This window comes from Schistosoma haematobium, chromosome 3, assembly GCF_000699445.3.
Source record: "Schistosoma haematobium chromosome 3, whole genome shotgun sequence".
Taxonomy (NCBI): domain Eukaryota; kingdom Metazoa; phylum Platyhelminthes; class Trematoda; order Strigeidida; family Schistosomatidae; genus Schistosoma; species Schistosoma haematobium.
Window position 1 is genome coordinate 46,545,063 of NC_067198.1, and position 13,288 is coordinate 46,558,350.

The 13,288-nt window shown below is 35.7% G+C and overlaps 1 protein-coding gene across 2 annotated transcripts in view; it reads right to left on the reverse strand.

Annotated features, from left to right (window-relative positions):
• Positions 1–13,288, reverse strand: part of EIF3A_1 (Eukaryotic translation initiation factor 3 subunit A) — a 32,474-nt gene that overhangs the window by 16,729 nt on the left and 2,457 nt on the right. For both annotated transcript variants that reach the window (XM_051214000.1, XM_051214001.1), the window contains exons 3-12: positions 13,150–13,286; positions 12,141–12,304; positions 12,038–12,096; positions 11,504–11,984; positions 11,009–11,457; positions 8,584–8,820; positions 8,224–8,481; positions 6,077–6,331; positions 3,794–4,028; positions 1,391–1,471 (exon numbers count right to left, since the gene is read on the reverse strand). In XM_051214000.1, the coding sequence (XP_051070023.1) occupies positions 1,391–1,471; positions 3,794–4,028; positions 6,077–6,331; positions 8,224–8,481; positions 8,584–8,820; positions 11,009–11,457; positions 11,504–11,984; positions 12,038–12,096; positions 12,141–12,282 (2,197 nt within the window). In that variant the 5' untranslated portion in view covers positions 12,283–12,304; positions 13,150–13,286. The remainder of the gene's footprint in view (positions 1–1,390; positions 1,472–3,793; positions 4,029–6,076; positions 6,332–8,223; positions 8,482–8,583; positions 8,821–11,008; positions 11,458–11,503; positions 11,985–12,037; positions 12,097–12,140; positions 12,305–13,149; positions 13,287–13,288) is intronic.

Genomic DNA, 13,288 nt, shown 5'->3' on the forward strand with positions numbered 1-13,288 from the left:
TCCTTTGGTTGGTAGACGGATATCTCGCCTACGCCATAAATGACGCAAGTTGGCAAAAGCTAGTCGAGCCTTCTGTATCCGTGCTGAGATTTCGTCACACACTAAACCACAAGGGCTGATGAGACTTCCAAGATAAGTGAAGCGGTCGACACACTCAACTACTTCACTCCCTATCACTAGTTCGGGTGTCGATGTAACCCAATCCTGAAGCAACATTTTGCATTTCGAGGGAGAGAAGCGCATCCCGAACATGCTTGCATTGTTGCTTAGAGTGGTCAGAAGACTGCGTTTTGTCAGTGTCCTCACCAAATATATCATCGGCATACTCTAAGGCAACAAATGAATCTCCTGATAGAAGTTCAACCCCTGGAAAGTCAGATGTGGAAAGTGTTATCTCTAAAAGTACGTCGACGACAAAGTTGAACAAGAATGGAGAGAGTGGACAGCCCTGACGAACACCACTTGAGGTAATCAATTCTGATGACAGTTCGCCATAAGCTCTCACTCGACCAGTTGTGTTCGAGTAGAGAACCTGTATAAGATTAATGTACTTCTTTCTTACTCCTTTCAGTGACAAACACTGCCACAGAACCTTACGATCAACAGAGTCGAATGCCGCCTTAAGATCGAGAAATACTACCATTGTGGGGTGTCATCCATCCAAGTTGCCACGCCTTATTAACACAACAAGATGAACACCAAATTCATAGTAGTTAATTCAATGGTAGTTATATATAAAAGAAAGATTGCATATAAAGATCTAATACAAGAAACAAAAACTAGTTCGTAGAAAGAAAGGCATGAAGCAATTTCAATCTTATGGTTTAAGGAAAGAGTGTACGTATCTACGCCATTGTGATTGATTCTGAGCCATGTCACTCAGTCTTCAACCATTGGTTACGCTAGTTACACGGACCCCAACCAAGTAGTCTGCATCTATCAACGTGGCTCAGACCAGGAGTTAGTGACTTTGTGGACTGATTCCACGTTTTGGTTTGGCCGCCCCTAACATTTTACCATCCATCCCCGACACTAGTCAGCATTGCGCGCCGTGGTAATCGATGTTCAGGCATGCGTGATACATGACCAAGCCGTGTTAGGTGATATAGGTTCTCAACCCCACAAACTGATTTCTTATAAGTGAGGAAGACATTAATTTCTTGGAAAAAGTTGTTATTTAAAATACAGTGAATGACAAGTTGAAGTGTTTTTTCTTCGATATTTCCCAAATGAATACATGGCGTAATTATATTTCGTATTGATATGTTATTTGACTTAGAAAGTTACACATTAGATTTTACCTTTATTGAATTTAATAGTTTCTCATATAAAGAATATCAGCAAGTCAGCAAAAAATAAAAGAAAAGCATAACTCGAAATAAATACCAACCTCTTTTAATATCTCCACGTGTCCATGCCTTGGACTCTTCCTCAATTCGAGCAGCCTCACGTTCTGCCGCTTCTTTAGCTTCTATAATATATCCATGAAAGAAGTAGGAGGAAAGAAAAGCAGTGCAAACATAATAAAAGACTACTTATCAATCGGAAAATGTTTTAACTAATTTATTCTCGTTAGTGTTTTTCTAGTGAGGTTTTTTTTCTACGGGACACGGTTTCTGACCTCATGCCCAACCCTCCTTTATCCGGACTTGAAACTGATAGTAACCCTAGAAGGGCTACAGGCGTAAGTAGTCAGTAAAATTAACAATTATTATCATTAATGGATAATGTTTATTTTGTTAACTGAATATTATATATTAGTCTAGTCTATCGCTTCGACTTACGCTCCATAAGACGTAATACGGGTAAGTAATTAATTACCCTATCATCTAAAAACTTGATAAGATTAAAGTGAAACTGTTAATATTGATCAGGTGTGATGTAGTGTCTATGTCGTTAACAGGAATATATCAATTACAGTGAATATAATATGGACTAGATATTGAGATAAAACCGTTCTAAAATATACTTTAAAATTAAATAGATAGAACCTATTGGTTAATTCTATTATAGACAAATGAAGTACCAGGATTTATTGAAAGTTGAGAATGATAAATTCTGTGCCTCTACGATACCGGACGTTGTGAACAAACAACAATATATTACTTATAAACAAAGTTAACAAAGGGAAACGGGAAAGAAGAAGGCCAAAGAACGCATTGCGTTGAGAGTTGGAAGCAGACATCAAAAGGGTTGTCTAGGACAGAGTTCGATGGAGAATGCTGGTGGGCAGCCTATGTTCCTCCGCGAGGGGTAACAGGCGTAAGTAAACAAAGTTGATGGGTGATTAAGTTAGAATAATATCAAAATATTAAACAGTTAAAGAATACTAACTTTAGTTGTTAAGAAATAAGAGATAAGTGAACAATAAAAAATAGGTGAAGTGAATAGAATGAAGGATAACAGTCAATGTTATCGTTGAATTATTATCAGGAAAATTATTTTTCAAACTAATAATTAAGATATGCATACGTGAATTTGTAGGGGCATCTACCTCTTAATATTCAGTATTTGTGTAATATTTAGTTTCTTTTTCATTCATTGAGTATGTGGATGCTATAGAAGAGGGTAATTTTCACTAATGATTCCATAACTTCCACTTTATTTGCTATTTTGATCCGGTAAGTCAAGATACACTACAGAGTAGTGTCCCAAATGAGAATTGCACTGTAGCATTGAGACACTAAACGAACGGAGTACTTGAAAATGGCTGGCATAGCAATTTTACTGAATAACGAAAACGAACGGTTATCCTCATATACGAATGATCAACGAATTGAATTTGATCCTGACATGAAAGATTGAATGTGAAACTGTTGGGGACGTTAGATCCCCAGAACTCAGTTGGAAAAGGACCTAATTTTGTAATTTTATTTAGAAAATTTGAATTTCTTTGTTTACGCGCGAAAAGCGCTCTTTTCACATTCGTGTCGTATCTCCCACTTGGGAGAATCTTAAACGCTATTGGTCCGTTGTGTCTTTTAGTATGTTATTTTGTAACGCTTCCCAAGGACGTTTTTATTCTGTATATATACGTTTTGATTTGTGTCTGTTGTGATCGCTCGTTTCTGGCAGTTTGCGGAATATACTTCCCCATTCGAACTTCGACTTCTCTCTCTAGTAAGCGGGTATGGGACGCAACAGAATAGCCAGTTATTGGTCTTTGGTCACAAGTCTTTGTTTTATTCGCAGACTAAGTGAACTCATAACCGCTTCAAACCTAGCAGAAACAATTTTAGAAGCCTGATACGATTCACTTTGAATTTGGAGAGAAGACACCTACACAAATCTGTAATCATGTAGCGATTTTGCGTAAGAATTTTGTACAAGCATATACAGATATGTTTTAAGGCTGAACACTCATTCATTTAACAAATAAGCGTGCCACTTTAAACTTATTAATTATTTTACACTAATTCACATGACTAATTATAAGTTTTTATTTATGTACAATTTTAATGTGTAACTGTTTATATGTCACTGACGATTTGGACAAAACAAACTCACCCAATTCACTCCTTATGGTAACATTAAACAACACATATTATACAATGTAATCCGCACATTGATAAATGGAAACTCATATTTCCTTTGCCCCCAAGTTTGGTCCGTTGATTAGGGCTTTATGTTTTGACTTTTGTTTTAACTCTGATAGGAATAATCATGGTAGAAGCGTTTGGGTCTACTAGTGATACAAATTCACGTGGGATCTCAGTTATATCTAGTTAAAGTCTAACAACACAGAATCCAACATTTGGTATTTTTTAAACAAAATCTAAGAAAAATGAAATACCTTGTTCTCGTTTCTGACGTTCAGCTTCTGCAGCTAGTTCACGTTGTTTCTGTTCTTCACGTTCAATTGCTTCTTGTGCAGCTCGACGACGTGCCTCAGCTTCTAATTCAGCCTCATGTTTAGCTCTTCTTTCAGCCAATCTTTCCGATCGTTTTTGGTCACACAGAGCCTCCCATTCTGCCAACTTAGCTCTATACCGATTATCACGAGCTTCTTTTAATTGACCAACAAGACGCTACAATTGTACATAGTAAACAAACATATCTGAACTATCACCGAAGCATCAGAGCGATAAAAATGATGATCGAGGAATCTTAAATGAGTTCATATCACATTGTACTTTATGGAACTAGAACTTCGGTGGAAAATAGTTCCAAATGTTTGATACTATCATTAAATTAGTGATGAGAAAGTGTGACAAGTTCTATGATTTATTAATGCCCAGTACAAGGTGGATTTATTTTCAAAAAATTTGAAATTATACAAACTGTTTGATTCGATAACGAGACTGTTTTATCTTCAGAAAGAATTTTTCGATCAGTCGTATACCTTATTTACACTCTGTAGTAGTATTTGGTAGATAAACGATATTCGTTTGAGATACTTCATAAGGTTTAACGAAGACAGTAAACACAACGAAAGTACCCAACTATTATGTATTTACGACATTTTGGTAGTATTAGTGATGAGTAAAGTTCAGAACCCTCGAAACCAAGTATGCCACTTATGATTTATTTCATGAAACTTTTGTAACATGTTGCTCTATCACACTAAAGTTTCCTACACTCAGTCGGTTAGTATTAATGTAGAACTAGGCACAAATTTGTGGTAGTTTAAATTATTCAATCGTATCAGCACAGCAAGACAAATAGCAAGGAAATCGAAATGATATCAATGCGAATATTTATTGAGCATTCGACTCCAAAAGTGTAAGGACTAAGAATATGGCTTGAAAAGACGATGGAAAGATATATATGAAGGGAAGCAGGACTTCAAGATAAAAAGTACGTACACTTGGGCCATCATAACTGGTCTTGAGCCATGTCGGCTAAAGCCTCAAACTATTGATCTCGATAATTGTACGTGCTTCAACCACGTAGTCTAAACATACCTACATGGTTTAGTTTAATTACCGATGACTTTATGGGCTGATACGACGTCTTGCTTTGGACACACCTAGCTCTTTTAATCTACTAATACACCAGCAAACATCGGGGTTCGATGTCGGTGATCGTTTGACGTACGCGAAACATGTTCCAACTGTCTTCTCAGTTCATGGAGGTCCATTGATTTACCAAAGAATATACCGTCACTTATTACTTTACGTCTAACTTCGGAATAGCTCACTCTGTCAGAGACCGATGATCAAACATTATTAACCTATAAATATCCTGTTTTTGAATGCCATGTTTTACAACCATAAAGTATAACAGAACGAAAAGCTGTGCATTTTACTCATTCTTTCTTGGCTTCTTGTTTCCCGATTGTTGAAGACTATTGTAATACGAAGTTACACAGGTTTCAACCAAACTCCTTAGGTGAGCGGTACTAACTAACTGACTGAACCGAGCAAAATATGTGAATCGGGTTTTAAACCTTGGATATACTGTTCTAAGCTAGACATTAAAAACAAGACCATTTGAATTAACATTCACAACTAAACGTAAGCTAACAAGACAGTTTAAAAATGTATTTTGAAATATATAAGCTTTTCATTAGACCATAAGTTGCTTCAATTGTGAAAATCTGTTACAAGGAGCATCAACAAGTAACAACAATTTGTAAAACAGTCAGTCAACCAAATAGTGAATTTTTATTTTGAATATCCGACTTAAAAAAGAATGATTGTTTATTTAAATGGTGTTAAAAACGAGTTAACAGGAGCAATTTATTTATCGTAAACTTTCAAGAATCCACTCGTTAAAAGATTTCGGGGACATGTACTACAACCAAACATTATCACTCAAGATAAAACTATCAGTAGATTAGATATTTCACTTTTCCTAGCACTATGAAGTTATTTATGAGCTAGCATTTACAATAGTAGAGTGATTACTTAGTATTTTGGGGCTTTCCACTTTCAGCCATTAAGTCATAGATTTAAACGGTGTTCTATCTACTTCAATTTCGGCAACCGGGCAAGTACTACTAGCAATAAGACTTGAAGTGTGGCCCAAAGTCAAGGACACACATCTGTACTTGCAAAATAAGTTAAAACAACAGCTATGAACAAGTTGGCTACGAAGTTTGAAAACAGAAACGAACATGCAACAAAACGAATACCTGGACATCTGATTTCATTCGAATCAAGCGATTACGTTCTTTCAATTGTCGTGCATGCTCGGCTTTCGAATGCTCCTCAATTTCTCTGACACTCTGCTCAAATAATTCACGAGATTCAATAGCTTCCGGCTCAATATTTGCCTGTAACAATGGGATTTCTTCAATACGACAAGCACGTGTATAATAGTCCAATTTTTTCGCCATTGTTTTAGCCTTCTCCGCTAGTTCTTTTCGCTTTTTCTTCACCTCTTGTTTCTGAGCGATGAGAAACAAACAGAATGATTAAAACTAAAGTAGGAAAATAACAATTATCTTGACCATAGACAAACGCCAAACAATAAAATTACTGCTATTTATTAAAGCTTTATTCATTGTTGGACTGAGTCATGTTGTTATAAGTCTCTCTTATTACAAACCAAGCCATTCCTATTGCTTTGTATTCTCGGACACCAATTCACTCGATAAGTTCTCAAATCAGAACACGGTTGAACAGGAAAGAGATTATATTCCAAATAACAAGGTTAGATGGAAGTAAGAAACACAATAGAAAAAACGCTAGAATATTTATAGTTTTTTTTACATGAGAAGATTCTAGAGTGTAATCTGAGTATCGACTAGCGCTGATTTGATAAGAATTAGCCAATCAGTGTGCACCGACGAAACCATACATTGAGCATGCTTTGATCCAATCTGTGTCCCGATAACACATGTAGATGGGTGCAGACAACTCGGTTGGGGTCCATGTGATTATTGTAATCAAGGATTAAAGGATTTGGTTGACATGGGTCTAAATGGTTTACGATGGTGCAGGTGCATCCGATTTTTTGTCTCCCTCTCAAATCCGAAGATTATAAATCCCTCATTTGTTTTTATCTTTCCGAATCGAATCTTCGATGCCTGGTTTTTTTCACTACTGTTAATACTGTTACTATGCCTACTACACTGAGATTTAGCAATGAGGTATGGCAACTTAAGCCGATGTGCAAATGTGCCAAGTTCTACGTTGATTATGACCGATTGACATATGTATTGGAAAATAAGACTATGGAAAAAATGTAAAACATTTGTTGCTAAGGTGATCACGGGATAACTCAAATTTTGTTAATAATCTTAAAGTCTTGCAGATAACGGTAACCGCGAATGCTTTCTTCTTAACTTAATTTATTACATGACCATTATCCATTTCTGATTAGTTGTCACTACTTTTCTGCATGCCTCAAAGTCACGCTTTCGTTACTATATATGCTAAGATGTGCTCAAATATCTAGTTTTTCTTACACTCCATCTTACATTGGCAGCGGATAATTAATAAAATGTTGCATGTAAGATGTATAGTTTAGTCAAGTTCAGATTTGTCTCATTCATATTAGAAAACCTACAATTGTTCATCAACAACATTTGCCGTCAACCCAATACATAATCGTTTATAATCAAGAAATAACACTTGTAATAAAAAACTAAACATAAAAACAATTCATTTCATGCTACCAAAAGAGCGCTGAACGTAACTGAAACCAACAATTAGAGGAGGCGAAGAGAGACTAAGCTTTTTTTAATTCGAATTTTGATAAACTTCTGTTGATTAGAAATTTAGGATCTGAAGAACGACAAATATATAGAGGCACCTGCACAATTGTGAATGATTTTGAGCCACATCACCGAATGTCTCTAACCATAGATTATGATTATCACGTGGACTCTAACCAGATAGTCTGAACCTACCCACAGGGCTCAGTTTAATAGTCAGTGTCTTCATGGACTAATGATATGTTTTAATTTGGCCACATCTAGCTCTCTCTCGACCTATAAATATACCAACAAACATCGAGCATCTAGATAGTCAGTAGATAAGCATACATATTACATTATTTCAGTTGATCAAAACTCATTTTTTGGTCAATTGATTAGTCTCACTTAGAATCCAACATTGACTGAGTATAAAAACATTGTAACCCCCTAAAAATAATTGATTTAATAACAACTCGAATTCCGAGAGTAAACAAGGGTGTATTGATTTTCCAGGAAATAATTTTACTAGTCTAGTGGTCAATACTTTAAGAGCATTTCCCGGAAATTTTGCAAAACGACAAACACATGTAACACATAGAAGGTTAATTTATAAATGAATAATACTGAGAATAACATACTTGCTTGTTAATAAGTTTATCTGCATCAAAGTTTTCAAGCTGTTCTTCTGTTAACTCTTTTAAATCAAGTTTTGTATCAATTTTTAAATCTAAGAACATTTTCAAACTAGTACGTGCCATTCGTAATTTTAGACGAGCTTTCTCATCTTCAGTTTTCATTCGTTCACGTTGTATAGCTTCATTGGCCAAATTGGTTTCTTCCGCTTTTAATAGACGCTCTTGTTCCGCTTGACGTCTTGCTTCAACAATGCTGTAATACTAGAGTGGCAAACAAAAATAAAGAACGCTCAAGTATTTTTACTATTTTAGTGAAGATAAACTACAAAGGACCATCTTTTTTATTTAGTAAAAACAAATTACCTGATCTCGTTTACCCTGATACGTCTCAATCTCTTCCTTTCGGGCTTCGATTAAACAACGTCGATTAAGCAATTCACTGCGTAAGACTTTTTCATTTTTCCGGTAATCTTGAACAAGTGCACGTCGACAATTAGCTAAAGACTGACCAACTTCCAGAATATCAGTTATCTGTTGCATCACTTGAGCAAACATTGTTAGTTGACGAGACAACTTGTCTGGGTCATTTACATGGGTTGACTAAAAAAATTAAAAATAAAGCTACATTATCAAAAACACTTTTACATACGAAAACGCTCAAAATTTAAATCGACGTATACCAGATACTTTCAACTCTCGAAAGTGCAAAAGTAGTTTGTAGCATTCACTAAACAATATGTGATATCGGAAACATAAGTCTACAATGGCTAGTGAAACAAAAGACTTTAATGTTGGGTACCCAGTAGGAAACCTTGGGTCTAGGTTTCGTGCTAATTGGTACTCACCAGCAAAGTGCACCTAGAACCTTAAGGGAACTGGAGATCCCTCGTGAATTCAAATCCTCGTCACCTAGCTTCATAGTTTGAGATATTACTAACAAGATATTCGAATCACAAATGACCTATAGGACTGAGATACCTGTAAGTGATTGGTCAATGGCTAATCAGTTGTAATAGTGGGGACATCTAACATCATGAATAAACCATATTATCTGGAGTTCTAAAGATGGGAAGAAAATCAGCAACTGAGAACCATAGATGCAATTCGTTTGATATTTACATAAGGGCAAGGTGATACTACTAACCTATCCAAAATAACGTAGGTAGCGAAAAGTTATGAACATGAAGCTTACTAGTCAGTCTGCCATACATAACCGAGGATCTGGCACATATGTGGGTCGGTTCAAGTTGTCACATATTAACACAAGGTGAAAAAACCAATAAGACTCCCAGAATAGTTAATAAGATTATGCATAGGTAAAATGATTCAGAAAGAAATAATAAATTCGCGGAATGAAAGAAGTGTACGTATTTGAAAACAAACATTGAATACATCCGAGCTTTTACAGCCGACCATGTGCTATGTAACACAACGTATCCAATCATTAGTTACGACAATAGCGCGGACTCCAACCATGCAGTCTGAATCTACTAACACGTTTCAGACAGATTATCAATGACTTCATCGACTGATGCTAAATACTAGTTTACCCGCCCGTAATCTACTGCTTGAAAAAGAAGTATCTCGATCAGTAAGTTACTACGTAGGTGATATGATTTTAGACAAATATTCGTAGTGTAAACATTTATCAACACTTAAACAGTGAATCTTGCACTAGTTGAGTTTTTAGTTCTTCATTATTTTTGTTTCTTGTATTTCGTTATTTCTAAACAGTAACAAATTCAGATAATGCATGATTTGGTCCGAATTCGAAAGTTGTTGGGATTACCATTCTTCCAAAAAGCTATGTAGATGGATTAGGGGCCCTATCAATTTTGATTACATTAAGAAACTTTTGCAGGAATACATAAAAACTTATTGGTTTTTACCAACTTTGACAACCTGAGATAAAGAGAAACATATCTATCCGTTAAAAAGGAAGTATTCACGTAAAACAGTTTGCTTTTGTATTATTTTATAAATGTCGAAGGTCTTCGAAGGGTAGGTAACTTAGTTAGGTTTTTAGTGTTTGGTCATGGATATTTTTAAGCATAATACTTGCGATCAATGAACTCAGTAAGTCGTGCTAACCTTAGACGCAGGGTACTGATCAGGAATAAAAAATTGATCATTGGCTCAATAGACTACTATCGACTAAAACTGTTTAGATATAAATTCTACAAAGGCCAGGAGTAAAAAGGTCTCAGTTCATAGAATTATTGCTTCCTGAATGTTATCAAGAAATATAAGCTTTCTTGTTGGGGAATGAGGAGAAATTGCAACCTATCGCTGAAGAACTCAAATGATATGGCTTGAAATTAAACACAGTGCATCGATACATTTTTCAATTTTTCTTTAGACTCAATTTTTTTCACTGGATAGGACGTGTAATCTCGTATATTTGGTGTAAATTATATTTTGTAAGTAGACAACTTTTGTTGGTATCAAGGACCAATGGATAGTGGTTTTGTTCATGCTTTTCTTTGTTAGATAACATCTAAATTTCTATACAAGAGTCTACAAAAATAACATGATATTATACTCCTAGATAACGTGAGTGGTCAAAGAATATTCGCGTAAAACAATGAGAATCGATAGAATGGAACGAGACGTTAGAAATTAATTAGTTTTTAAACTTGTTGAAGTTCACATTATATACGTTAAGCAAATAGACGGAACAAGATTAAAACTTGCGTTGTACAAATCAATCTGTATGTACACATAAACTCATACCAGTCATTCAGATGAACTTTTTACTAAATATTAAGGAACTGGTAGCATAATATACCTGTGATACTAACTGTCCACCATATTCACATTGACTTATTCCCAGATCTGTAAATTTATCAAAGAAAATCGCTTGTTGTAAATGATTGACTCGAATAGGCAATTCCAAATTATGAATCAACTCAATTACAATCCTTTCAAGTCGAATAGGCTCCATGAATGGACATAGTTTGAAAAATTCGTTGAAATCCAAGCTTTGATAGACTTGAGATAGTTGTAGAAGTGTTTTTGCTACGATAACATCGTGCAGTTGCGTAATGTACACTTGGAGATCTGAACAGGTGGTTATATGGGCAAGTGCTGGTTGAACAAGTTCCCAAAGTTTCAAAGGTTGAAAATCCGCTTCTAGAACTTGGTACAACTTAGCTAAATTTGACGGGACAACAGTGTGCACTTTATGACGAACCAGATCACGTATTAAACTTTGACGAGTTGGTACTTGAATGAGACCTAGAATTCAGTGAAATGTTACGAATAATTATTGGAAATAAATTACCCAAAAGTCCAGCAAGTGTTTTCTGCTTCATAATAGTGTACTCGCCAGATAAGAATTTGTCAGCATTCAGTTTCGCATTTGGCAAAGGAATGGCAACAGTTGCACAAAGTACACGAGATCCAAGATCAGATAGTTCTTCACGAGTTAAATTCTTTTTCTGATCACGATATAACGTGTAAAGTTTGTGTAAAGCAGCAGCGTGATATAAATGGCAACCGCATCGTCGAAAAAGTTCCGCTGTTTTTGAGTAGTAATTGGTCATTAATGAAGGCATAGCATGTATTCGTGAAATCATCATAAAACTCCAAATATCTTCAACAGTTTTAAAAGCTTCGTTATACATGTCTAGTTCCATAGCACAATCTAACTGTCGTAATCTAGTCTCTAAGTGTAATGTCTGTGTTTCGGCATTATTCAAATTTATAGCATTAGGTGCATTAGGTTGTAACTGATTCTGGACTTTCTGAGTATGTTGTCGAATCTTTTATAAGTATAAAGAAAATAATGTGATGGTTAAATGAAGAATTAACATACCAGTTCACACAGCTTTTTGAATTCCGTCTTTCGACCATACTTCAAGCAGAAGTTATAAGCTGTAAAGTGTACGAAAAAGTGGTTAGTAATGTCCAAGACTTACCATCATGAGCTACTTCATGATACAGCTTTTCTAACTTCGAATTGCTACGTAACAAATCTAGCACCAAACGATAGGAATCCCAGAGAAATTTTAACCATGGCATCAAAATCGTTCTAGCAGATCGGTCTTGAGTACCCTCCATACTAACTGCATTTAACATGAGACTATACAATGGAAAGAATAGGAAACAAGCACTCAAATCAACACGTAGAAAATGCAAGCAAAACTTAATTCTTTCATAAATTTAGTCTTTGAGTAGTAATGAAAACTAAAAACGATACATTATTCTGTTTCCGATCACTGATTTATATGGCAGTACGCAAGTCCATATTGTCTCCTGATCATTTTTGTCAGCTGTTTCAGTAGTAATAATAATTATTACCAACTTATAACTAGGTATAGGTTCGTACACGGCTCCAAGCCATACTAAATGTGAGGGATAGTGATGCTACCTCGTTATTCAAATCTAAGGTGGAGCAGGGTTCGGGCCTGTGACCCCTGAGCCACCTACCAAGTATCTAATTTAGGTTGTTCGCTTTTTAGCCACAGTACTTGTGAGGATTAGTGATAATAGATATTCTCGCGGGCCAAAGCAAATGTAACCAGTTGATTATAAGCTGAGTGCTTCTAGTTACTAAACCACCGCTGATCCATTTTCTGTCACTGAATTTAAGGTCACAGCCTGTTTGGATTTTACCCATACCTCAGGTAGGTTGGTCATATGAGTGTTGGTAGTAACCAACTAATTCTCAGTGTATGTTCGGAATATGACCTGCTCCACTACTACAAGAGCTCGAGGTCCAAAACAACTATATGAAAATCATTAAGTGATTTCCTCAAAGATTGAATGCAATGAAAATGCCCGAAGATATTTATGTTGTCTACTACTACCAACCATGTCTTACAGTCCTTAGGTAAAAAGGTGTACCAACTCATACTACAAATATATTGCATGATAATGAAACTCGAAAAAACATAAGGAAGAACTAAATGCACACAACCTACAAACCTTTCTGGAGTTTCCAGGACATCCAAATCCTCAATTTCCATGATAGCACTCTTTGACACTTCTTGAGCTTCTTCAGTTTTACCTTTTATCTGGTTCAGGTAATAACGAATAACTTGCTCGAGTGAAATAGTGTTTTCCT